The sequence below is a fragment of the Schistocerca americana genome, chromosome 4, assembly GCF_021461395.2.
Source record: "Schistocerca americana isolate TAMUIC-IGC-003095 chromosome 4, iqSchAmer2.1, whole genome shotgun sequence".
Classification (NCBI taxonomy): domain Eukaryota; kingdom Metazoa; phylum Arthropoda; class Insecta; order Orthoptera; family Acrididae; genus Schistocerca; species Schistocerca americana.
In genome coordinates, this window is record NC_060122.1 from 203521805 (window position 1) to 203549149 (window position 27345).

General features: G+C 45.2%; 1 protein-coding gene across 1 annotated transcript in view; it reads right to left on the reverse strand.

Annotated features, from left to right (window-relative positions):
* Nucleotides 1-27345, reverse strand: part of LOC124612844 (sodium-coupled monocarboxylate transporter 2-like) — a 104993-nt gene that overhangs the window by 48280 nt on the left and 29368 nt on the right. The window contains exons 4-6 of the mRNA XM_047141273.1: nt 24347-24464; nt 18903-18970; nt 9535-9689 (exon numbers count right to left, since the gene is read on the reverse strand). Of these exons, the coding sequence (XP_046997229.1) occupies nt 9535-9689; nt 18903-18970; nt 24347-24464 (341 nt within the window). The remainder of the gene's footprint in view (nt 1-9534; nt 9690-18902; nt 18971-24346; nt 24465-27345) is intronic.

The following is a 27345-nucleotide window of genomic DNA, read 5'->3' on the forward strand; positions in this document are numbered from 1 at the left end:
AGACCCGCATGTTACACGACATGATCAGAGCGGCAGACTTGGACATTGCCCTTCTCCAGGAGGTCCGTCCCGAGCTGTGTTTAGACCTATATGGCTACACCACGTACAGCCTACCCGTAGGTGATGGCGCAGGAGGAACGGCCATCCTTCTTCGAGATGGCATAGACGCGACGGACGCGACGTACTTGCCGAACGGGCGAGGCATCGCACTCACACTTGGCGCAGTGCGCCTCATTAACGTCTACGCTCCCTCCGGTAATTCGCACCGTGGTGACAGGCATGTCTTCTATTCGGAGGAGGTAGCCCCACTTTTGCAAAGAAATATGGACCATTACATAGTGGGCGGCGATTTTAACAGTGTTCTGCGGCCCGAGGACCAGATACCGCATTACGTCCCATGCCCCGCTCTACAAGCATTGATACGTGACCTCGCGCTCCACGACACATGGCTCTTACATCATGGGACCCAGAGTGGACATACGCACTTTACCAGCCATTCTGCCAGTCGTCTGGACCGGATATACGTCTCGCGTGCCCTCCGCACAGCAACCCGTGATGCAGAACTCTGGCCGACGGCCTTCACGGACCATCTCGCGTACATCTGCACTGTCACCTTGCCCCGACAACTCACAAGACGCAGCAGGGGCCCGTGGACGCTGAACGTCTCCCTCCTTCGCGAGGAAGAGTGTCGGCGAGCAGTCACTGACACGTGGCGTCGATGTATCAGGCGCCTGCCTATGTATGCTTCCACGTTGCTGTGGTGGCTGGGATGTGTCAAACCTGCCCTCCGAAAGACCTTGATGGCCTACGGGCGTGACAGATCGAACTGGCAAAGGGCAACATCGGAATTTTACTACACAGCGTTACGTGAGCTGGCGACGCAACCGCCGTCTCCTGAACGTCAGATGTCCGTACAACGCATCAAAGCTCGTCTACTTCGCATCAGGACAGAGCAGCTAGACGGTGTCCGCATCCGTGCGCGAGTGCAAGACTGTATCCCCCACGAAACAGCGTCAGTGTATCACATTGTGCGCGAGAGGCGCCACCGCAAACGTCAGCTCATTACGGCGGTAAACACGGAGGACGGCGGGCGCGCAGTGACACAAGCGGACATCGCGTACACGTTCGCCAGACACTATGGGACCTTGTACATGGAAGATCCGCGAAATGTACGTGACTATGACGGGCTGTTGCACGATTTTCCCGCCCCTCGGGACGTGGCACCCGATGATAGTCTGCTGTTGCCCATTACACCCGACGAGCTGACATCGGCCTTGGCACGTGGAGCACCGAACAAGTCGCCTGGACCGGACGGTTTACCCCTGGAATTCTACCGCACTTTTTACCACCTTATGGGTGACAAGTGGCTCCAAATGTTTCAAGACCTGATCCGCCCTGATTTCACTGTCCCCACAGAATTCACAGAAGGCATCTTGATTCCAGTTCCGAAACCGAATGGTGGTTGTAGGTGGCAGGATTTTCGCCCACTCACACTCCTCAACAACGACTACAAGATCTTCGCCCGTATCCTCCGCGCCTGTCTCCACACCGCTATCGGGAAAGCCATCCACACCGATCAGACATGTTTAGGTGGTGTCAGCAACATTCATACGGCGTTAGGAGCATACCGCGACGTAATTGCTTTGACGGCGGCCTGCAAAATACGAGGCGCCCTTGTTGCCGTAGATTTTGACCACGCATTCGACCGCGTCGATCACGGCTTCTTACGCGCAGTTTTGCATCGCATGGGCCTCTCCCCGGAGTCTGCACAGGTGGTCCTTCGACTGGTCCACGGAGCGCGCTCCCGCATGATGGTCAACGGTTATCAGTCTGGTCACATTGTTGTTGGACGGTCAGTGCGACAAGGGTGCCCCCTGTCGGGCATATTATTTGCTGCAGCACTTGAACCAGCTTTACATGGTCTACGGCAGCGATTAACTGGTATCTCCTTGCGGGACGTGACCTTTTGTTGTGGTGCATTCGCCGATGACGTGGTGTTCCTGGCCAGATCAGAGGATGAAATGCATATGGCGCTACAGTGGCTACGCCAGTATGGGGCGGTCGCCGGGAGCGTCATCAACGTGAAGAAGACAAAATACATGGATGTCGGAGGGGGGATTTCCCACACAACGGCGGTGCCCTTTGACAAGGTGCCCGTACTCAAGTGTTTAGGAGTGCAATTCTATAGCAATGTCCGCCGCACGGCGGCGGCTACGTACCGCCGGCTCCTACACCAGACACGTGCTCTGCTGCAGGACAACAAACTGCGTCGCTTGGATATGCTCCTCAGAACACGTTATGTCAACACCTATCTTGTCTCAAAACTGAACTATATTGCGCATATCCTTCCCTTGACAACTACGATGGCCGACAGATTTCAAGCAGCATATGGACATTTCGTAAGCACCGGTCTGGTTTTTAAAGTCCGATACGCCACCCTGACACTGCCGCAGCGGGCGGGCGGTATCGGTTTAATTCACGTATATAACCGTGCGCGATCGCTTTATCTCAACACTATGCGTCGCACGTGGACCTCTGCCCACGCCACTCTGACGGGCATCCTGATAGCGGAAGTGGCACCACACTCTCTGCATCCCCCGGTTTCTGTAGGACACATTTCACCGGCACTCACCCACATCAGAGACTTCTTTGTTGACTTCAGCTACTTACGTTCAGAACTTCCGACGACACGGAAGCCCAGCACAAAAGACTATTATCGCCTCTATCAGCAGCGGCAACCTGTAAATACGGTCACCCACAGACACCCTGAAGTTGCCTGGAACACGGTGTGGCGAGCGGTACACACGCCATTTCTACCTACGACGGTGCGTTCATTGTGGTACGTAGTTGTGAATGGGAAGTTCGCTACTCGTCAGAGGTTACATTCCATACATCTGACGGACGACCCCTTGTGTCCGACATGCTCAGTCGCTGACTCGGATGCACACCGTCTGACGTGTGCCGCGACCAGCGAGTGCTGGCTACTGACGCAGCGCATGCTGGCATTACTCTTGCGGCGATTGCCGGAGTCTATCTCCCCTGATGACGTATTGCGCCCCGACGTCGTATACTTTCCATCAACCAGAACGAACGCCGTTAACTGGCTAAAAGGCATGGCCGTTTACTACATATTTTGCGATGCTCCCAAAGGCACACTCGACTTTTGGTCCCTATTGATGACGACACATGCAGCTTTCAGCCGCCACCCGAAGTACAGAACTCGTTTCGCAAATTATTTAGGTTCATTATTTGCGGATCCTCCTGCTCACTGGGGCGTTCCGGGTATGAGACGCTGAAAATGAAGAAGAATCCTGGAGCATATTGATCCTCTACGGACGGAATAGGGGGGAACCCCTCCCAACAGACGAGAAGACGACTCGGATGCACGGCTACGGCAGTTGTAGGATCTTTCTTTGTAATGAACCAAAAATAAATCAATAATACACAAAAAATGTTATAAAAATTAAATAAATAAATAAATAAAAAGAACAGCATCGACAAACCCACTCCATCCTCTTCCTGATCCTTCGATCCTCGAACTCGAACACGTTGCTTGGGCGTGGCGGCGGGATGGCCAGGCTTCGGGTGTCGACCCCTGCCCTACCCGTCGTCCTGCTCCTGCAGCGGTTCATTAGAAAAAAAGTGGATACACCGGTTCCCGTGAGATCACCGAAGTTAAGCGCTGTTGGGCGTGGCCGGCACTTGGATGGGTGAGTCTCCAGCCACCATGCGGTGTTGCCATTTTTCGAGGTGCACCCAGCCTCGTGATGCCAATAGAGGAGCTACTCGACCGAATAGTAGCGGCTTCGGTCAAGAATACCATCATAACGACCGGTATAGCGGTGTGCTGGCCCCACGCCCCTCCTAAACGCATCCTCCGCTGAGGATGACACGGCAGTCGGATGGTCCCTGTAGGCCACTCGTGGCCTGAAGACGGGGTGCTGTAGAAACAAGATATAGCTACGGTGGCGCCGTCTATTAGTGGTGAGGAGTGTCAAGTTTCGTACCATATACAGGTCAGTAATCGTGTCCTACTGGTTGAAGCGACATCGTGCTTACGTTGTGGAGCGCTCCAGCGAATGTGCCAAGCGCGTACGACGTGCCTTTCGTAAGCATTTCAAGATTCAGCCGCGATATCCCATTCTTGCTCGTGGAGCAATAGTGAGCTAGGTGAGAAACTTCCGTGCAACTGCTAGTGCATCGAATCGAAAGTCAACCGGCCCTTGGAAAGCCATACAAACTACCGAAAACATCGAATGTATGCTTAGCAGTATGAAGACACGCCCTTGTCGTTCGTTACGAAAACCTGGTTGAAACAAGAAGGCGCAACATGCCGAATATCCAATAAGACCTTCCAAGTGGTCCGGTTGTCGAATGGTCGCCTCACTCGCCTTATTTAAAGGAACCAGACTTTTACCTATATCAATGTTTGAATGCAAGAATGTACTCCTATCGGCCGAGGAGTTTGAAACAGTTAAAAGATCAATTCACTGTTAAATTTCCAATTTGCTCAAGCAGCTAAAAAGATGTGTTCAAAAACTGGATGGAACGCATAGAGTATTGTGTAGCCGAGAACGTTCTTCTTTTAACCGATGTACAGGGTGTGATTCAAAAGTTTCTATACTTAACTCAGAACTAGAAATTTATTGGACATTTATGTACAGCGCACTAAAATTCTTCAAAATATGATCCTTCAGCATGAACACAGCGCTGCCAGCGCCTCTTCCACTGTTCGTAGCCCTTCTGTAAAGCCGCGGGCGTCATGCTGTCAAGGGCTCTCGTCGAAGCCTGCTGGATGGCATCGATAGAGTCGAATCGCTTCCATTTTAGGCCTGTCTTCATTCGGAGGAAGAGGAAAAAGTCACTTGGAGCCAAGTCGGGGCTGTAGGGTGGCTGCGGGAGTATTGTCTCGTTGAACTGGGCCAAAACTTTGGCGGCGGCACGCGACGTGTGAGCGGGCGCGTTGTCGTGGTGGAGAATCCAATAGCCCTTGATCGCCGGGCGGACACGGCTGATTTGATCCCTCAAGCGGCGGAGCACTCATACAAAGATGAAGGTCATTGTCTAAAAGTTCCGTCACTCTCTCCACATTTTGATCCGTTCGGCTTGATGATGGCCTCCCAGAGCGGTCATTGTCTTCAACATTCCCATGGCCATATCTGAAACATTTGTGCCACATAAAAAACCATTGCATGGGACATGGATTCTTCCTTAAAGGCCTCTTGAATCACACCGAGAGTCTCCGTGGCGGTTTTGTTCAGTCGCACACAAAACTTAATGGCATTAAGCAGCTCCGAGTGCTGCTCCATTTCCACCTCTCCCACTATTCGACCGAAGTCAATGACACGCACTCACGCTGCAAGCGATGCGCCCTCTCCAGGGTTCCGGAGGCAACTACCGTAGCGTCAGTTCGTTCCCTGAGACCCCCCATTAACTCCCTCACCCGGCGAAACTAGTCCGCGCGCGTTGCCCTACTCAGAAATTAATCAGTATTGAAACTTCTGAATCACACCTTGTAATTGTTGTACCTTGTCTAAAATGTCCAACATAGCTTCACGAGTAGTTTGTGTGTTATGTAAATATGAAATCGTCAAAACATTGTGAAAGAACCTGTAGTATGGTATTCGCAACTAGCGTGGCATGGCTGTCTCACTCCCTTTTCTTTTATCGTTGTTCCAACAATTAGCAGTTTCCCACTCTGCCCAGCAGTTGCGCCATCATTGCCCATGTTTTCTTGATGCTCCATAGGGCACGCATGTAGGCTACTCTCCGATTGCTTTACACGGCGAGGCAAGGAGTCTCGTGTTGTCAGAGCGAAGTACAGTCTGGCGTACAGAGCTGAAGCGGTCATAACTTGGTGGCAGCACTGGACCACTGTGGGCAGTAACTGACAAGGCTTCAGTGCATCACCAGCGCCATGGAAGGCACGACGGCCAGGCCTCTTTCAGTATCGGCAAGGCTCGCACAAAAAGTGCTTCCGTGTAGGTGGAGGATAGGTGACAGCCGTCGCCAAGGGGTAGCGACCGAGGCTCAAGAGAAAGACAAGTCGCGGTGCGGTTACAGTGTGGCTATGAAAAGTATGTCATGGATTATGTTCACAAAATCATTTTATTTATTCAGAACAACCTCCCCCTGAATCAAAACAGCTGAAATTGTTTTAGAAGATTTTTCAAACAGTCACTGCAATCCTCTTTTGGAACTGCATTTTGTACTGCTGTACCATTTTCTTCAATCCCCTTAACAGCATCGTAACGGTGTCTTTCATTACCATTATCAATTTGGGGAACGTCCAGAAATCAGCTGGAGCAAAATCCAGCGAATATAGCGGCTAATCCACGACTATGATTCGTTTGCTGGCCAAAAGCTCGTGCGCAATCATTACCTTGCAGGCTGGGCGTTGTCGTGGAGAACCGGCTAGGAATCTGCCTGCCGATGCAGGGGTCGAATTCTGAGGGTTCTCTCCTGTAAACACAAATGTTAACACAACATTTGATGTTGCGTCGCTGCTACACTGTCAATTTTCGACGAGTGTCAGACACGTACTTACATTCGCGGCAGCCATACTAGCTCTTTGATCTGCTACGCAACTATTATTGAAACTTAAGTGATAGTAACGCCGCAGTTCGGCACGAGATTGCATTCCAGATTGGAATTTCAGACAAGCAGTCTTAACGGAACTGACACACTGTGTACGCCACTGCGCGTGACAACACCGGTATTACGCGCTGTAGCGACTGCCTCCATCAGAAAACGAGTTAATATTTGAGACCGCTTCAATATTTCGTAGCTGCGCGTTTAGATATTCTCACGCTCTCGATAACATATGACGAAGTTAAAGGCTTTATTGGGTGCCTTTTCATTGACATACTTACCCCCCCCCCCCCCCCCCAAATTCTATAAGTCCCTCCAGATCCTTGAGCGTCATGCACTCCGCCTCACCTTCCGTATACGCCTCCCGTCCCCCACGCGGATCCTCTATGATCTCATTCCTTTCTCCCATCTGCTCCTATTCCTCGAACATATCCGCATCCTCTACACCTCCCGCCGTCTTGAACCCCCTCACCCCCTGGTTGCTCCTCTCCTCTCCGATCCCCGCCCCCTGCCACGTCTTCACCGTTGTGTCCGCCCCTACCCTCCATCTCTACACCCTACATCTCCTTTCCCAAGGTGGCTTCCATCAGCTCCCCCTCCCGGATGATGCCCTCTCTCCCTCCATTTACCCCTCCTATCAACTCTGATCCTCACTCCCCCTCCTTTCCTCTATCCTTTTCCCGGGCTCCCTCTCCCCCCCCCCCTTCCATCCTCTTTCTTCCTCACCTCCCCTCTCTTTGCCCCCTTCTCTCCCCCACATCCTTTTCCATTTCCCTCCTCTGCCTCCTCTCATTCCCTCTCGTGTCTGCCCTTCTCCCCCTTTATTAGTCCTCTCCCTCCTTGGTTCCCCCCTTTTCGTATTTTCCTCTCCTCCCTCCTTGTTTTTCCCCCTCCTGCAGGTCCCCCCCCCCCCCCCATCTGCCTTTGGCTCGGGAGTGTCGTCTTTGTGCTGCCACGTTAGTGCAGTGTTCTACAGTGAGTGTTCTACAGTGTGTGTTTTACAGAGAGTGTTCCGTGTTGTATTTTTTGGGACTTGTTGCAAACGGCCATCATACTGTCGCTGGGTGTGCCTTTTATCTCTTGCGAACAGAAACCAGACTGTCGCCATGTTTTTTAATTGTGTGTCTACTATGTTACTTGTCTGATTCCTGTGTCTTTTATCTACATTGCCAACCCCTTTTGCTTTCTGTTTTAACTTTCCGCATTTTACGCCATTTTACACTTTAAATCACCATTTTATCGCCTGTTTTTCCTCGTTTCTTTCTTCTTCCTTTATTTAGAAAAAGTCTGTAGGCTGTAGAGCAGCGTAGTAAGCTGCTACCAGCTCGCCCCCTTCGGGGGGAATTGAAACTCAATAAAGGAAAAAAAATTGACATACTTATTTCTTGCCTGGTCCCAGACGTAGCCGAGCGTTCGCTATGTATGTCGGACAAGGCGACTAGTGTGAAGTCACAAGTCCGTTGCGGTATTTCCCGTGGGCTTAGGCTGCGAGGCAGTTGGAATCGACAGTGTAAATAGAAACAGCCAGTTAGTTGGAGCTCGACAGCTACCGCTGGAGGAGGAGCTGTAAGTATGAGAAAGCAGCAAGGCAACTGGCCCGATTGATGGCCATGGTTTCTTGTGAACACGAGGCATCGTTCCAGCTGGAGTAGCGGATGATGTTTGCCTTCGTACATCACGGGACGTGAAGTACTAGCTGAAACCTGGTTTCCATTGTAAGTGGGAGGAATTTCGTAGTAGTGACCTGTGTTTTCTTGGCTCGTAAGCCGTTGATCCTGTACTACCATACTCAAGTAACCAAAGACTTATGTTGTTCAAACACGCCGAGGTCACTGTTAGACCCGGAAATTATAGCGTAGTGCCTTAACTGATTGAATATTAGGTTCAAATGGTTCAAATGGCTCTGAGCACTATGGGACTTAACATCTATGGTCATCAGTCCCCTAGAACTTAGAACTACTTAAACCTAACTAACCTAAGGACAGCACACAACACCCACCCATCACGAGGCAGAGAAAATCCCTGACCCCGCCGGGAATCGAACCCGGAAACCCGGGCGTGGGAAGCGAGAATGAATATTAGGAAACTGTTCCCCTGTAACTGACGTTGCTTTTGTTTGTACATTTTTTTCTACATTTGGCCAAAGTGTTAACCTACACTGTGTCTGTGTTGTCTGTAGCTTGCTTGCTTAAACTGTCGGTCTCAATTCGGTGCATTTTATGATTAGGTTGTGGAACAAAATCCTTGGTTGGCTCTCATGGTGTTCTCCTGTGGTGTCACGTGATAATTCTTGTTCCCTTTTTACTACAAAACGTTTGCTCTCATTGCGGCGAGATATTGAATTATTAATATTTGATACTGTCTGTATAGATAAGAACTTCTTATTCTGCATGTTTGCTTGTGCCCCTTTGGTGAAGATGATTATTCCCGTTGGGAAAGGTTTTATGGAGTGTTACTTTCTCGTATAATGTATGAAGGTCATTTGATAAACTGAGCGCTATTTCTTGGTTTGTTCTCTGTTATGCATGCACTCTGATTTATTATATGGTTCACATTCTTTAATAAAATCGATTTTCTTTTGGATAAGACCTACACAACCTCCGGGCACTTTGTCATTCAGCGTCTCACCATCATCAGGAATCCTCAAATGAGAGTGATTCGTACGGCTTTTCATTTCATTATTACTGTTACTTCTGTTTTAGTTTAGTCATTAGCAACTCCTTCATTTATTAATCTGATTTAAGAAAAAAGCTATGTTATGACACATTGATAGCATACTCTACAGCCCAGTGACACATACGTCACCAATCGAATAACAATGAAACTAAATTAGAGTCGGCTACAGTGCTCTTTCAGCAGCAGTGTGACTCTGATTCGAACGTGATATGTAGGTCATACTAAAAATAAAATGTCATATAAGCTGATACCCGTGTTGTCACTCACTCGAAGATACGTATGCGGCCGCCCTCGTCGGAAATGTTCCACACTTGCACCGGGGAACCCACCAGCTGGCAACCTAGGATGATAACTGCAAAGCAGGCCGCGATCATCACCAGGCCTTGCAGGAAGTCCGTCCAGACGACCGCTTTCAGCCCACCCTGCAATAGACGGTATCAGCTCCCAAACCGGGATCCACCAAGGAACAAGACACTGAAGTGTTACAAGGCATGAGGCAACAGCATTACCTAATACGGTAAACACAAATCCAGTCAATGTACACACACGAAGGTGAGATGGGGAACTCCTGTTGGTGGCTCACAGAGATGCGTAGTCGTCATACTAGTGGTGGCTGTCCATCACGCTGGTAGCACACGGCCCAGATTTTGAGCAAGTTGCTGCATAAACTCCATAGTTATGACTTACGTCGCAGAACGTGCTTTATGATACCATTTCCATTAGTAGTTACGGTGCTTTATTCTGTCTCGATTTTAAATTTTTAAAAAAATAATATGTTATATTTTGGTAATTCACTGAGACCATTTCCATTACTGACGGCCATTCTCCTTTTGTATTCGTACACCTAGGAGATTGTTAAACAACTTATACCAGTTATCTGTTTCTTTTATATTGCTAGCGAGAGAAATAAATTGATAGTGAAATGCACTAATTATCAGCATGCTGCGTCATTTTCTCCGTACGTCATATACTACACATTGAGATAGCTAACCTCATTTTATATTCCAAATCCCTTCAGTCCGGACAATCAATCTTACACACTTTCCAAGGCCCCACGACCACTTCGTTGTAGTAGATCTGCAGTTCGTATATTCGAAAACTATGATGCATGAAGATTTTTAACGCAGACAATACCAACACCAAAATAATTATATAATACTTAAAGCAATCAAAAGGATAAAATTATCACCAAGAATGAAATATAAGAAGAGAAACGTGACATAAAAATAGCATTGATACAGTTTCAGTACGATGGATTCAATTTAACGAAGTATTTGTAACCTTTTCCTCACCACCATCAGTAATGGAAACAAATTTCAGCGATAGCCCGAACTCCTTCAGCTAAGTAGGCAATTTCTGAACTCTGGTATTCACTTCTTTATTAGTACATTCACTCATACACCACAATGCGATACAGTATTCTCTATTCAGTCACACACATCTAGTTATTTTGAAATAGCACAACGTCCTACAGTTTCGTCGGACAGACGGTTGCTTCCCATGTCTGAGCTCGTTCACAGACGCCTCCAAGCCATCTGTCACCACCCACACCCATACAGGGTCACTGTCACTTTCAGCTTCTCGAGTCCAAACATGTGAGTTGCCATCCCCGTCTCCCCCCTCCCAATTGTTTTTTTCCCTTTGTGAACAATAAAAAGAGACCCTGCCGACTGGTGTTGTGTAACTGTTGATAAGAATCTTCTGGGACTGAAGGTAAAGGGAACACCAGCTCTGGGCTATGCCTTTGCTTGGGTATTCTCAACTATCAATGTTTCATTGGGGAGAACAAATCACTTGGAGGCGCTGATATATTGGCCTAGCTACCTGATGTAACATCTCGTTAAACCACAGAACTATGACGTCGGCAGTATCAACAAACACTCGAGCCCAGATAATGTGCAAGTTTCTTGGGATGCTCTAATAACAGGAGCGACCCACAGAAAATATCCTTTCTAACTCGTTTTCATTTGTCTTTAACGTTATCTTGTGAATTCCGCAGCGACAATAATACCTCTTCCCTTCAAGAACATTAGGTATTACGTTATTTTGAAATTTGGTGATACATGGATGAGTGCAGTAAAATACCACGGACATGCTAATCGGGTGTTGTGCATTCTTTCAGTGTTCTTATGTCACCACCGTCTCGACAGTGACAAAAAAGGACTGTATTAGATGAAGAGACCGTGTCAGATGGATGAAATCAGATAGATTATATAACATTAAAAGAGAAATTTAAAACTCACTACAACAAAACACTATACAGAGCCTAATCGTCTATTGCGAACTCATTCTGCATACCTAAGTCATCACTGCCTTTAAAATAGTGAAGGAGGTTCGTATACGTTGCGAAGTCCGGGACATGCGGGACATACCGGACGAAATCAGAGCGGTTCTAGGCGCTTCAGTCTGGAACCGCGCGACTACTACGGTCGCAGGTTCGAATCCTGCCTCGGGCATGGATGTGTGTGATGTCCTTAGGTTAGTTAGGTTTAAGTAGCTCTAAGTTCTAGGGGACTGATGACCTCAGATGTTAAGTCCCATAGTGCTCAGAGCCATTTGAACCATTTGAAATCAGAGAAATTATATAATCTTAGGAGAGAAATTTAGAAACCACTATAACAAAACACTTCAGGCGCTCTAATAGTGTGATTTTCACTCTTTCAGTATTCCTCAGCGACCACTCTATTGAGAATGATGAAAGACGATCGTATACGGTGACAAAACTTGGTCAGGCTGGACGATTTATGTACTATATAGTATTGACACATCTATATAGTATTGACTCATTAATTTGGAAATCACAACAGCAAAACACAAACTAACAGTGTGTTCGCCATTATTTCGGTTTTCCTAGTAACCCCTGCCTGTAGAGTGCCGAACGAGCGCCGTTTGCGTTATCGTGACCTAGACACAACTGATGATACCAGATATACTGCGTAATATTGAGAGAGAAACTTATAAATCATGATTGTAACTGTAAACCATCTCCAGGATCAAATGTGGATTCTGGCTATAATTTGTTCGTTACTAAATTCTGATTTTAGTGAATAAATCACAAAAATGGAGGAAGACGTGACAAGTAGAGTTTGTTGATGGTTTCAGACGAATCATTGGGTAACGACTGAATTAGTTAAAGGAGTTATAAAATGCAGCATAGCTACAACAAAATGTACCTTACTGCACAGATCATATATTTTATTTGGTGGAATATAAATTTGATAGAAATTCTTAACTGAAAATAATTCTTGATGGATAGTGTGTGAAAATAAAGTGTGGATGATGAACATTACAGGCAAGAAGAGAGTAGGATCTATTGGACTTTGATGATATGGAATATTGCTGAAGATATTACGAGTAACTCGGTCATGTAATAAAAGGTGCAAAATCTTTTTTTTTTTTTTTTTTTTTTTTTTTTTTTGGTCATGTCTACTGACTGGTTTGATGCGGCCCACCACGAATTCCTTTCCTGTGCTAACCTCTTCATCTCAGAGTAGCACTTGTAACCTACGTCCTCAATTATTTGCTTAACGTATTCCAATCTCTGTCTTCCTGTACAGTTTTTGCCCTCTACAGCTCCCTCTAGTACCATGGAAGTCATTCCCTCATGTCTTAGCAGATGTCCTATCATCCTGTCCCTTCTCCTTATCAGTGTTTTCCACATATTCCTTACCTCTCCGATTCTGCGTAGAACCTCCTCATTCCTTACCTTATCAGTCCACCTAATTTTCAACATTCGTCTATAGCACCACATCTCAAATGCTTCGATTCTCTTCTGTTCCGGTTTTCCCACAGTCCATGTTTCACTACCATACAATGCTGTACTCCAGACGTACATCCTCAGAAATTTCTTCCTCAAATTAAGGCCGGTATTTGATATTAGTAGACTTCTCTTGGCCAGAAATGCCTTTTTTGCCATAGCGAGTCTGCTTTTGAGGTCCTCCTTGCTCCGTCCGTCATTGGTTATTTTACTGCCTAGGTAGCAGAATTCCTTAACTTCATTGACTTCGTGACCATCAATCCTGAAGTTAAGTTTCTCGCTGTTCTCATTTCTACTACTTCTCATTACCTCCGGCTTTCTCCGATTTACTCTCAAACCATACTGTGTACTCATTAGACTGTTCATTCCATTCAGTAGATCATTTAATTCTTCTTCACTTTCACTCAGGATAGCAATGTCATCAGCGAATCGTATCATTGATATCCTTTCACCTTGTATTTTAATTCCACTCCTGAACCTTTCTTTTATTTCCATCATTGCTTCCTCGATGTACAGATTGAAGAGTAGGGGCGAAAGGCTATAGCTTTGTCTTACATCCTTCTTCATACGAGCACTTCGTTCTTCATCGTCCACTCTCATTATTCCCTCTTGGTTGTTGTACATGTTGTATATGACCCGTCTCTCCCTATAGCTTACCCCTACTTTTTTCAGAATCTCGAACAGCTTGCACCATTTTATATTGTAGAACGCTTTTTCCAGGTCGACAAATCCTATGAATGTGTCTTGATTTTTCTTTAGCCTTGCTTCCATTATTAGCCGTAACGTCAGAATTACCTCTCTCGTCCCTTTACTTTTCCTAAAGCCAAACTGATCGTCACCTAGAGCATTCTCAATTTTCTTTTCCATTCTTCTGTATATTATTCTTGTAAGCAGCTTCGATGCATGAGCTGTTAAGCTGATTGTGCGATAATTCTCGCACTTTTCAACTCTTGCCGTCTTCGGAATTGTGTGGATGATGCTTTCCGAAAGTCAGATGGTATGCCGCCAGACTCATATATTCTACACACCAACGTGAATAGTCGTTTTGCTGCCACTTCCACCAATGATTTTAGAAATTCGGATGGAATGTTATCTATCCCTTCTGCCTTATTTGACCGTAAGTCCTCCAAAGCTCTTTTAAATTCCGATTCTAATACTGGATCCCCTATCTCTTCTAAATCGACTCCTGTTTCTTCTTCTATCACATCAGACAAATCTTCACCCTCATAGAGGCTTTCAATGTATTCTTTCCACCTATCTGCTCTCTCCTCTGCATTTAACAGTGGAATTCCCGTTGCACTCTTAATGTTACCACCGTTGCTTTTAATGTCACCAAAGGTTGTTTTGACTTTCCTGTATGCTGAGACTGTCCTTCCGACAATCATATCTTTTTCGATGTCTTCACATTTTTCCTGCAGCCATTTCGTCTTAGCTTCCCTGCACTTCCTATTTATTTCATTCCTCAGCGACTTGTATTTCTGTATTCCTGATTTTCCCGGAACATGTTTGTACTTCCTCCTTTCATCAATCAACTGAAGTATTTCTTCTGTTACCCAAGGTTTCTTCGCAGCTACCTTCTTTGTACCTATGTTTTCCTTCCCAACTTCTGTGATGGCCCTTTTTAGAGATGTCCATTCCTCTTCAACTGTACTGCCTACTGCGCTATTCATTATTGCTGTATCTATAGCGTTAGAGAACTTCAAACGTATCCCGTCATTCCTTAGTACTTCCGTATCCCACTTCTTTGCGTATTGATTCTTCCTGACTAATGTCTTGAACTTTAGCCTACTCTTCATCACTACTATATTGTGATCTGAGTCTATATCTGCTCCTGGGTACGCCTTACAATCCAGTATCTGATTTCGGAATCTCTGTCTGACCACGATGTAATCTAATTGAAATCTTCCCGTATCTCCCGGCCTTTTCCAAGTATACCTCCTCTCCTCTTGTGATTCTTGAACAGGGTATTCGCTATTACTAGCTGAAACTTGTTACAGAACTCAATTAGTCTTTCTGCTCTTTCATTCCTTGTCCCAAGCCCATATTCTCCTGTAACCTTTTCTTCTATTCCTTCCCCTACAACTGCATTCCAGTCGCCCATGACTATTAGATTTTCGTCCCCCTTTACGTACTGCATTACCCTTTCAATATCCTCATACACTTTCTTTATCTGTTCATCTTCAGCTTGCGACGTCGGCATGTATACCTGAACTATCGTTGTCGGTGTTGGTCTGCTGTCGATTCTGATTAGAACAACCCGGTCACTGAACTGTTCACAGTAACACACCCTCTGCCCTACCTTCCTATTCATAACGAATCCTACACCTGTTATACCATTTTCTGCTGCTGTTGATATTACCCCATACTCATCTGACCAGAAATCCTTGTCTTCCTTCCACTTCACTTCACTGACCCCTACTACATGTAGATTGAGCCTTTGCATTTCCCTTTTCAGATTTTCTAATTTCCCTACTACCTTCAAGCTTCTGACATTCCACGCCCCTACTCGTAGAACGTTATCCTTTCGTTGATTATGCAATCTTTTTCTCATGGTAACCTCCCCCTTGGCAGTCCCCTCCCGGAGATCCGAATGGGGGACTATTCCGGAATCTTTTGCCAATGGAGAGATCATCATGACACTTCTTCAATTACAGGCCACATGTCCTGTGGATACACGTTACGTGTCTTTAATGCAGTGGTTTCCATTGCCTTCTGCATCCTCATGTCGTTGATCATTGCTGATTCTTCCGCCTTTAGGGGCAATTTCCCACCCCTAGGACAAGAGGGTGCCCTGAACCTCTATCCGCTCCTCCGCCCTGTTTGACAAGGCCGTTGGCAGATTGAGGCTGACTTCTTATGCCGGAAGTCTTCGGCCGCCAATGCTGATTATTATTAAAATTTAGGCAGTGGCAGGGATCGAACCCAGGACCGAAAACGTTTTTGATTATGAATCAAAGGCGCTACCCCTAGACCACGGGAATCTAACCGGAGAGAATGGAGATTCTGCGCACAATTTGACTAAGGCGACAAGCTGCAAGGACATACGCTGAGGTATCAAGGAACAGCTAATGTGTTAGTGATGCGAAGGTTGGAAATTAAAATTTTACAGGCAGGCCAAGGTCATAAGCACGTTCAAACGGATGCAGGCTGAAGTAACCTGAGCTATCAATAAACAGATAATCTGTTCCCGATGCAAAGTGTGGTGAAATTATAGAAGGAGACAAAAGTAATAAGCACGTTCAAATGGATGTAGGTTGACGAAATCTGAGATATTAAGGAATAGATAATCTGTTCCTATCGCGAAGCGTGGAGGGTGAAATTGTAGAGGAAGACAAAATAAATAAGCACGTTCAAATGGATGTAGGTTGGAGGAATTATGTAGACACGAAAAGACTTTCGGAGGATACAATAGCATGGATAGCTACATCAAGCAAGCCTTCACACAGGAGACTTCCGTGAGATCAATACAGAGATATTGTTTATTACTTCACTGGGGGCAGCAGACAGTCGCCGAATGCTTTCTCCAGAACACGAGAAAATCTTAAATACGTCTATAATGCAGACGACGAAAATCTAGCTTAATCTGATGCTTCACGATTTCATATTTAGAGACAAATAAGAAATTCTCGAGCGAGTTGCCACATATTTGTGAAAATTGTAAGCACCATTCTTACACACTTCAGATATGCTGGTGCCTGTAAATAACGTCAGGAAAATGGGTCATCCAGTACCATTCTCCACCCCGGCTTGTTTTCAAATGATCATTCTTTAATAGGATTTATATCGACGACATTTTAGGCTACACAATTCCGTTGGTAAACATTTATTTCCTGTGCAATGTAGTAACAAAATAGTTCGAAAATATGGTCGCTTTCAACAAGTAACAGAAAACAATGTATACGAAATACTATGTATACATTTTTACATGCTGCGCTACACACGCTTTTTTCCGTATGCAGTTCTTACACAGTAATGAGTTGTTAACAGATATTGAGTTGACTGTCGGAAAGTAACAGACAATCTTGTTTTTGTCGGCTTAATGTTCTTCGTGGAAGAATTTTGTTAAAGTGCAGAATGGAAGGTAGTCAAGGAGGAACATTGTTACTGCATGTAAAACATGGTCTGTGATACGCTTTTTTCATATTATTTGATAATAAAACGATAATCCAAGATATGACAGCTCTAGCTCTAATTTCACTAATGGGAAGTTTCTCAGGGTGTGTGCATGTAAACAGTGGAAGAGCTAAAATTTGGGCTGCCAGTGCTGGTAACCTGTGCAGTGTGCATACCAGGAAAATGCTTTTGAGGGACTATTTGCACACACACGAAGATGATATGGATAACTTCTAATCTGATGAAGAACCTGAATAAGTTCCTGAACCCAAATAATCTTCGAAAGTTGTTGCTAATCAGATAAACGTGAATGATTATTTAAGGAAGCAAACAACGTAAACTGTTTCCCTCACAACAGCTTACGGGAAGTTAAGATGCAGTGTGATGACAGACATCTTAATGGTCATCCTTAATATTGTTTACGGGCTGCAGTAAGGTAACAATAAATTTAATCTTGTATTGTGCTATGCAAATTTTAGTGTCATAATTTTGGCGATGCAGAACTCTGAAACGTTTTAGCGAAATGTTTCGATAACTCGCCCAGCCAGTAAACAGTGGCTGACCCATGTTAGGTGAACTCAGTTCGGAAGTAAACAACGAATTATCCGTTGACGCAGTTTTAAGAATAAAGTTATGAATATAATTTTGGATTTTAAAAATATTTGTAAACAATGATTTATTTTAATAGAAAAATCACGATCGATGTGGTTTAAACACTTATAAGATTCCACCAAAACCTTAGTGTGATGTGCCTCAAACCAGTAAACTTGTACCTTAACATTGTTTACAGCTGTGGTCTTCAGTTCAACCACGGCGTGTCATCGAAGCAGCCTTTTTAAACGACTGATGCAGACTATATTACTTCGAACATTTTCATCGTATATTTTTGGTTAAAAAGCTATAAATGGTTGAACGGGATGAATAGCTGATCTTCCCGTAACCTAATTTTGTGTAATGGCATACACCTGCACCGCATTTGAAGACTATACGCTTAACATATTTCCAGTGAGGACAAACGGTTATCGCCGCCAGCCCATATAAGGTGCGTATTGTAGAGTGACATTATCATCCTTCATAAGCGGTTAACGAGGTTTTAGCCTCGGAATTTGAAGAAATATTACTTTGGGTGGGAAAAGAATTTCGTAAATAAGATGTAATGAGCTTTTTTCACAAAAACTGTAGAAAATTCACTCTTCTCATGCTCTGCACGATTTGTTGGCTGTGGGACTGATGACCTCAGAAGTTAAGTCCCATAGTGCTCAGAGCCATTTGTTGGCTTTGGAAAGCACTAACTCACGAAAAATTATTTTTCAATGTTAAAATGCTAAATGATGCAGTCTTAAGCCTTTTTGAGCTCTCCGTAAGATAAAACATCGCGATTGGGAACGATCCAAAACAAAATCTCCAGTATTCTCTTAATTCCTTGAATGACGATGAAGACTACGGTTTGTAGCCAAGATAAAACGATCACCGGTGATGACAGGTCAAAGACGAAACAGTATAGTCGGAATAACTATTCATTTACCCGTTCGTACATATTCAAGCATACATACCCAGGTTTCGTTTCGTTGATCAAGAATAACACATATCATTTACTTAACCATTCTATTACATATTCTAGAAAAAAAGGTCGTCTGTATTAAGATGTGAACATATAAAGGTTACTTCCATCAGCTTAAAAAAGACTGTATATCTATTGAGATCATAGTTTAAAAGCCTTTTAAAGGCGCTTATATAATGCAGAGTGGGCAGAAATCGTACATACCAGCATGGTGTAGAAAATGCAAACTATGCACACTACGGGCGTTATAAGATGTACGCTGACGCCAGACACTGAAACAGATAGACAAGAAGGATTACAAAGATAATTAGAAATGATTCTAATGGAGGTGGAGTTGTATGGCGTTAATGAATGAACAGAGCTGCGGTATGAAATACACAGTTGTATCTCTATATTTTATGAGACAATCGATGTCGGTTTAACATCAGACAATCATCGGGTCCAAACAGCACCTCAGCATCACGGAAGCGCATAGTTGCGATGTTTCCGGACCCGATGATGGTCTGATCACAGACCATTATCGATTGTCTCTAATAATACAATGATATATCTGTGTATTGTTTAATGCAGTTCTTAACACAAAATAATTACGTTATTTATTAAAATTGCGATCGAAGTTTCGCTGAAGTTCTTCATAAAGAGACACGAAACGCATAAAAAATTTCTAGGTAGACGAATATTTGGTTAAGCACTAGTGTAAATATATGGAATGTCCTATTTCAGGAATTATATTCTCTTTTCGGAGATTAATTCTTCCTTGTCACAGATGTTTGGAATTATTTAGTCTCTGAATATATTTACGTACCTGCGAGCGAATGTAGTCTAAAAATCACCAGAGAATATATTGCTTACGATAGATGTGGGCTGCCGCAGGAGAAAGTACGTATTGTAGATCGGGAATGGAAGTTCACTGAATTTTACCTCACGAAAAATACTTTTGGATCGTTAGGTCTAATTGCAACATTTTATCACGGTAACAGTACTATGCTAGTTTTATCTACTTTAAAGACGGGAGTCATCACAGTGCACTAAAATAATGTCGTGTGACTAGGGCCTCCCGTCGGGTAGACCGTTCGCCGGCTGCAAGTTTCTCGATTTAACGCCACTTCGGCGACTTGCGTGTCAATGGGTATGAAATGATGATGATTAGGACAACACAACACTCAGTCCCTGAGCGGAGAAAATCTCCGGTCCAGCCGGGAATCGAACCTGAGCCCTTAGGATTGACATTCTGACGCGCTTTTTTTTTTTTTTAATCTCATTTTGTTCTGTTTTGTTCGTTGCATCTGCTCGAGGTGGACGTCGTAAGAGATCCGTTTAAGTTCGTTGTTGATCCATTAACTCAGTTTTTTTTTATTACAGAAGGCAGCTAACCCTCTGACCGAACACGCTGAGCTACCGTGCCGGCTAACGCGCTGATCACTCAGCTACCGGGGCCGGACATCACAGTGCACTCAACATGGAATTGTAGAAGAATGGGCAGTAGTTGGTGGCAGATAAGCTTGAAATAAACATCATTGTTCATGTTCATGGTAACCTGAAGTCATGCTGTAGAAGATCAGTAGCTTCGCAGAACCACTTCCAACGTGATCAACACACTCTATATTGCTGGTTACAGGCCTCACTGGACCGTAGGCACACTCGACACGTCACATAATTTGAAAAGAGCCACGATTGTGACTCGTTCGACCACTTTAGCCTACACTGTAATTTGCACTGATCAGCCAGGACATTATGACCACTTACCTAATAGCCAGTACGTCCTCCTTCGGCGTGGATAAAAGCGGCGACGCATTGTGGCATGGGAGCAATGGGGCCTTGGTAAGCCGGTGTAGGGAGTTGCCACCACATCTGCCCACACACTCCACCGTCCCGTAAATTCCGGGGGGGGGGGGCGAAGGGGGCGATGAGCTCTGATGCAACATTCAATCACATTTATTCAATCACATGCCAGATATATTCGATCGGATTCAGATCTTTCAAGTTGGGAAGTGGGGTGGCCAGTACATGAATTATATCTCGCCAATGTGTTCCTCGAACCACTCCAGCACGCTCCTGCCCCTGTGACGTACCGTATTATTTTGTTGAAAAATGCCACTATCGTCGGGAAACATGCTCGTCATGAAGACGTGTTCGTGGTTTGCAACCTGTGTACGATACTCCCTGGCAATCATGGTGCCTTGCACGAGCTTCACTGGAGCCGTAGATATCCATGTGAATGTTCTCCAGAGGATAATGGACCCGCCGCCATTTTGTCTCCGACCCGCAGTACGGGTTTCAAGAAGCTGCTCCATTGGGAGACGAAAGATTAGATCCACCCCACCAGCAAGATGCAGAAGATATCGGGTTTCATCAGACCATGCTTCACTCTGCCACTGCGTTAACTTTCATTATCGATGGTCACGTGCCAGTTTCAGTCGTGGTCTTAACGTTGGTACAAGCATGGATCGTCGGGTGCGGGGGCCCATTGTAGGGAGTGTTCGGAGCACAAACATACTTGTACTCTGATACACTTGTACTCTGTACTCTTGTACTCTGCCCCGGATTAAAGTGTGATGTTAGTTCCACCACAGTTCGCTGCTTGTCCTGTTTTACGAGCCTGCCCAGCTTACGACGTCCCACATCTGTAATGAGGGTGCCCCCCTTACCTGACGACGTCTGAACGTGGTTTGACCTCGATTTCGCTGTGTTGAAGACACTCATCACAGAACTCGTCGAACACCCGACAAGTCGAGCAGTTTCCGAAATGCTCGTACCGAGCCTCCGGGTAATCAAAATCTGCCCTGGGTCAAACTCAGAAAGATCGTGGGCCTTCCCCATTCTACACGTGGACAGCACGCCTGATGTTATAACATGCAACGTAAGTGTGTCTGACCAGCAGTCTTTGCTCGTCAGTTGATGTTGCTATCGTCTGGACGGGTTTATATCGATAGTAGGTCGGTGGTCATAGTGTTCTAGCTGATCAGTGTGATCAGTGTCACTGTAAGTGCCTTTTGCATGTTACCCGATTCCCAAAGTCCACTGCGGACAGTTCCCTCCACAATGTTCGTTTGGAAAATGGTTGAGAAAATGGAGGTTATAGTACATTTCTTGAAACATTGTAATCGAGAAAAGAAGAGAGTAATTCTGAAGTTTGTTGACAAAATAGTATTTCGTAAATAGCAGGTAACAGCTTCAGTATTCTTTACTTACACGTTGTCGTTTTCATGAACAAATATGTTTCTATTATTATTCACAAGAAGATGCTCTTCAGTAGATAGGTGGGACTCAAAATTAGAAAAAATCGTTAACAGTTTTTTTTCACCAGCATTCTAGCACTTTTCGGATATAAGACTTAAATCAGCGGAAGCATATAGATTATAAGATACCGAGCATGAAAGAGCAATAAATAGGCCTGTTTTCAGGAAAGAGACAGACAGAGGATGAGAAATTTTTTTGATGGCAATTTCCACCAGTCGATTGTTACCTATTCATGTATTTTACCCAGTCACGATTTTGACTTTATAGTCACTCTGAAGCTCGTGTTTAAATTTAAAAAAATTTCTGACCTGTCTGTGACATGTCATCGTCGAAATAACGTATTTCTGGTACTCGTAGCCCGTAATACAAAAAAACTGGTCTATAAGACTATAAACATGTGTTTTCAACGATGACCTATCACAGTTTAACGTATTTAAACATGGAGTTTGGAATGACTATATAGCCGAAATAATGATTGTGTAAAGTAAATGAACAATTGACAGGCAAATGGCAGAAATTTCTATCAAGATATTCTCTGTGACTGTGGTCCTCACAAAGGAAAGAAGAAGAATTTGGGTTTTCAAGCGTACGACACATTTCCGTCACGCAGTTAAAATAATACGTTCATTTCGAAACATGATACGGATTATTTTTATATTTTTATTAGTCGTATGATGACATAGAAGTGTAGATAACTATTTACGACGAATATGAGCAGTCCTATACGGCTACACACAATCTCACGTTCGTAATTGCTTCATAGCTCTAAGCCCACGGTCGGGAGCCAGTCAGAACCTTCTGCAGAAAAATTTTGAAGGTCTTCCAGTGTCCCTTTGCATACTCTGAGGGAAGATTCAGATGTTATGTGGATTTACAGCTTACTGTTGTTTACCGCAGTCACATTCAGGAAAGGACTTCAGTCCCCATTGGTGCGGCAGGGCTCTGCATCTACCCTGGTCAATTCTGATTCGATTCTTTATGCATAGTGTCGTCAGGGGCAGATAAAACCTGCTGGTCTCTGCCAGGGAATTTTGGTTTGTTGACCACATTTCATGGAAGATTGCTCCTCCCATGTTGAAGTTACTGTCCTGACGGCTCACAGCAGAGAGCCACGATGGCTTTCTAGAACTCAGTCGCTGAGGCCTTAATATTGCAGTTCCTAAGTGAATTGGTAATTCTGTTTCTTTTATTCTTGACCACACCTTCATCAATGACTAAGATCTTCTTGTGGCTGCTAATGAAATATTGCTAAGTACCGGCAGACAAGGCGTGTTTGTGGCATAAAGACACCCTGTGATTGGGCGTAGTGCTTCATTGAGCTGTGTAACAATTATTTTGCTGTGAGCGCTGTTTAGCCACGTTTAATAGCGGTATTCTGCGACTGAGCGTCAAAGAGTTAGACCGGATGGGATGATCTGAGGACTGTTTCATTGATACCCAGACGGTCCCTGCTATCTTCCTGAGTATCCGTTTCCTACTTTTCGTTTATAAAAGACATCCTCTTCATAGTTTTAGCCATAAATTTATTAAATGTATGTGGCATTTTTCACGTTGGCTGTATTTATTTAGGCCTCTTCTTCGTTTCACATTTAGTTTCGTCTTTTTAAATCTTTACCGAGTGTTTAGCTGTACAAAAGGAAACTTTATCAGGAATATGAAACTGGAACACAATATTGCAAAAGCAACATAACGGAAAGAACAAGTTTCCACACGCGTGGAGACAGCAGCGTTCCAGCACGATGTGCTACCGCTTATGTTGGCTAATAAGCTGTACTGTTTTTGATGGTTTGACAGATGTTCTGTGTACTTACGGAAAGAAAATTGTGTAATGATGAGAAGTTGAGTAAAGAATAAAGCTGAGGAAAGATTAACTACTTCAGAGATTTATGCACGAACATTTATTCTTGTGCCTAAATAGTAATAAAAACTAAAAACAGAATATTAAAGTCAGATGAAGTCACTGGCATTGAATTTCCAGTGTCAGTTTTCGTCTACCACATATTCATGAGCAAAGCAGCGGTTAGCCAATATAGCAAGCCTCTCTAGTTATGTATAACGTGATGATGTAACATGTGTGTTACTTACATTCACAGCGTTTCAGCATCTTCAAAGCTGTCCTAAATGAGGAGTCTCTTAGCATAGCTACTCCAGGCAACTACTTGGGAGGAACGCAAAAAAAAAAAGAAACTGTAGTGTAAGCAAGCACAGTAAGTTCACAAAATTCTTTTTATTCGGATAAAAATTCGATAGTAGCTTGAAAGAAGAAATTCCTTTGTAACGAAAAAGAGGTTAAATAAATAGAACTGAAGTGAAGAGATGCCGAACTTACGTGCCAAAAATCTATTAATCTTCAGTAACATTTATGGATATTGCCTGAAACAGTTCAGTGTCGTAGCAGCGTAGCTAACCTTGGTTGAAGGCGAGAGCCGGCACGTAGACGAAGAGCGGAATGGTGAGCACCTGCTGCAGGGTGAACAGGAAGGACGCGAGCAGACGCGTCTCTCTGTTGAAGCGCCGCTCCAGGTACTGCAACAAAGTAAACACCTCCGTCTATCCGGCGCCTGGGATACAATCGATCAGCATCACTAGCACTGATTTTCCAGTGCCAGTTTTCTTCTACCCGCTGTTCATGACAAGACAACTAGTATCTTAAATCAGAATACTTTCTCTTCTATGCTTAAAGTTAGGGTATTACATGTGCTAAGCAACAAATAGCAAGGGAACAATGCCTGATAGGATAATGAACAAAACTGGTCATATGGCATTATGGCCAGAAATGCATGGCGTCTATGTAAAAGAGTACTTATTAATTCATCATGTCTTTACGGTACAATAGAAGTTGCGACGAGACCACGTTAGATGAAGTGTTCAATGTGACCCCCACGGGCCTCTGAGAGTATGCGAATACGACGCAACGGTGACTGGTGCACGTATATGCTCATAGCTATCAGCTGACAACCGAATGCGGTCACTGGCATTATGCGCGTGTAGTCCCAGTGCCTGCACGTCCGTGATGTGCTCCACATACACAACTTTTCCTAGGTCCTCCCGTAGGTTGAGGTCCGACAACTGAGTGGGCCATATGACTGGACCACCTCATCCGATTCACCGGCTGGGCTACTGTACAGAAATGTGGAAGTGAGCTGGAGCACCGTCATGTACTAGCTGTGTCACCCATCGCAACATCAAGGCATTTCTTCCTGCAGGGGAGGTAGTGTCACCCACTGAAGTGCAGATATGCCTCACCTGTCAGGCATTGTGGAAGGATGACTGAACACAAAAAGCTGTAGTCGATAACCTCACACGTTGAAACTGAACCGGTGATGATGGTTCCCATTCATCCTGCTGTGGGGACTCACGGTGACCAAGACGTGAGTGCTGCTGTATTCAGACACTGTAGTGAACTGTGAATTCTTCTCTCTCTGCTGTCGAACATGAAATGACGAGCAGATGACTGATATGATTGCCCGATATTAGGAGCCAACAATTAATTGACATCAATAATTAAATGACAACAGAAAGGTTACAAAACTAAAGTATTCATGTATGAACGTAAAAGATTGCTTATATGATCAAACCAAGAAAGAAAAGTATTTATTTTCGTGTGTTTACACAAAACAAAACAAAATTATAAATCTCAGGGTCGATTTGACTGAGCGTAGACACGACTCAGTTATTAAGGGGAAGAAAGAGGGAAAGAACCGTTCCACGATTCTTCGTTATCATTTGTCGTGTAATGCTGTCGGAGGCAGGTGCTGCGTCAGTACGGCGCGGTCGCCTCAGATCCGTGCTGCGAACGTCGGCTGCCCTCATCAGCAATCGCGGCTTTGCGGCGGGTCCCAGGTACGATCTCTGCGTTGTCTGCCAGTTGTCGGCTGCGTGGCCGAAGCTGTGCTATCACGGTGTCGGAAGGCGGATGTTCTCGATGGGTGGAGGAGTGCCCATGTTCTCGCGCTTCCGCGGTGTCTCCACGACTCCCCTTCCTCGCTTCTCATCCATCTCTCAGCTCAACTCCTCTTCGAAATACATTTCCTTTCGATGTTGTCTTTGGCGGACGAAATTTTTATTGCAGCCCCATGACAGATCGCCGCTTCATCGCCACGCCTCTCCGTGCGGGGTGGAAATTTCTTGTCTGGCGTGAGCTGGCGTATGCCTCGTGAATTGGTATCTTTCTCACGATTTCACTTTCTTAACATGTTTACCTACATTTCGAGGCTGTTGGGAGAGCAGCTGCACAGCACTACTTTATGACCGCTCTCTCTGATTTAGCCCTGGACTGACTCATGTTTGGCCTCCGCCTCAAAATCTGCAGGCGTCCGTGATTTATAAGGAATGTCCTCACTGTCGAGGAAAACATCTTCTTAAGACTGCTGGCTTCTTCCACACCCCTTCCTGCGCCAATTGCCCGCGATTTTTGCATGCTCCTCCCTGTGCCCGTGGGGTGCTGGAATTGTCGGCACATCCCCGCTTTCTAAGGCAGGTATAATGACTGCCGCACGGCCAGAAGAAACTCAGATACTTTCGCGCGTACATTCTTGGCGTTCCGTGGTAATGGGTGCAGATGTCAATCAGTTCTCGGCACGCTTCTCGTTGTCAGACAGGCCCTTTGCATTGTGTCCCTCCTTGAGTGAGGCAAGGAGGTCAGCTCAGCTTCCCGCTGTGTGCTTCTTGCAGAATGACTGCAGTCTCCCTCTTCTTGGGACTCGCCCCAAGGAGTCCGGCCCTTTTCTCCTCCATGGCCGCTCGCGGCGACTTGGCGAAAGTGGCTGTGGTCCTATGTATTACAACACGAAGTCCACAAACATAACTGGCCAGCCAGTTGGTTATAACCAAAGTGTGGGGCAGCTGGTTACGCGTCTTTGAGAATCAAGCACAAACAGTCCCAAATGACAACAGCAACACCAGCATGTTTTCGGGGCAACTCTAGTAGATGGCGCTGCGATCAGCGGTGTTTTTCCATTGCCAACAGATGGCGTCAAGATCATGAGTAAGAGGGACAGCACTAACAGCACTACTTGCGTCTGCGATGTCACGTTCCCACAAGTAGGCCATCTCGTATTCCTCCACCTACATAGTATTTAGCCCGCCATATGGCCACAGCAATGAAATTCGGCCGAAATCTTCAATCAACTGTCTCTGTCAAGGGACCTACCCTTCCGCTTGGAAACATGCGAACTAGCAGCCATTCTGAACACAAAAATCCTTAGCTGGTACAAACTACTGGGCCATCAGCTTCTTCCCGCCCCTCTAGAAGGTTTTCGAGAGACTATACGTGAAGTGACTGTTGCTGCGCATCCTCCAAGAACACCTAATAGCAACCGAGCAGGTTGTCCTTAGGTGTCGCCGCGCCACCGCTCGTCAGCAGTTGAAGATATAAGAGCTCTCCATTAGGCCTCTGGAGACGAGG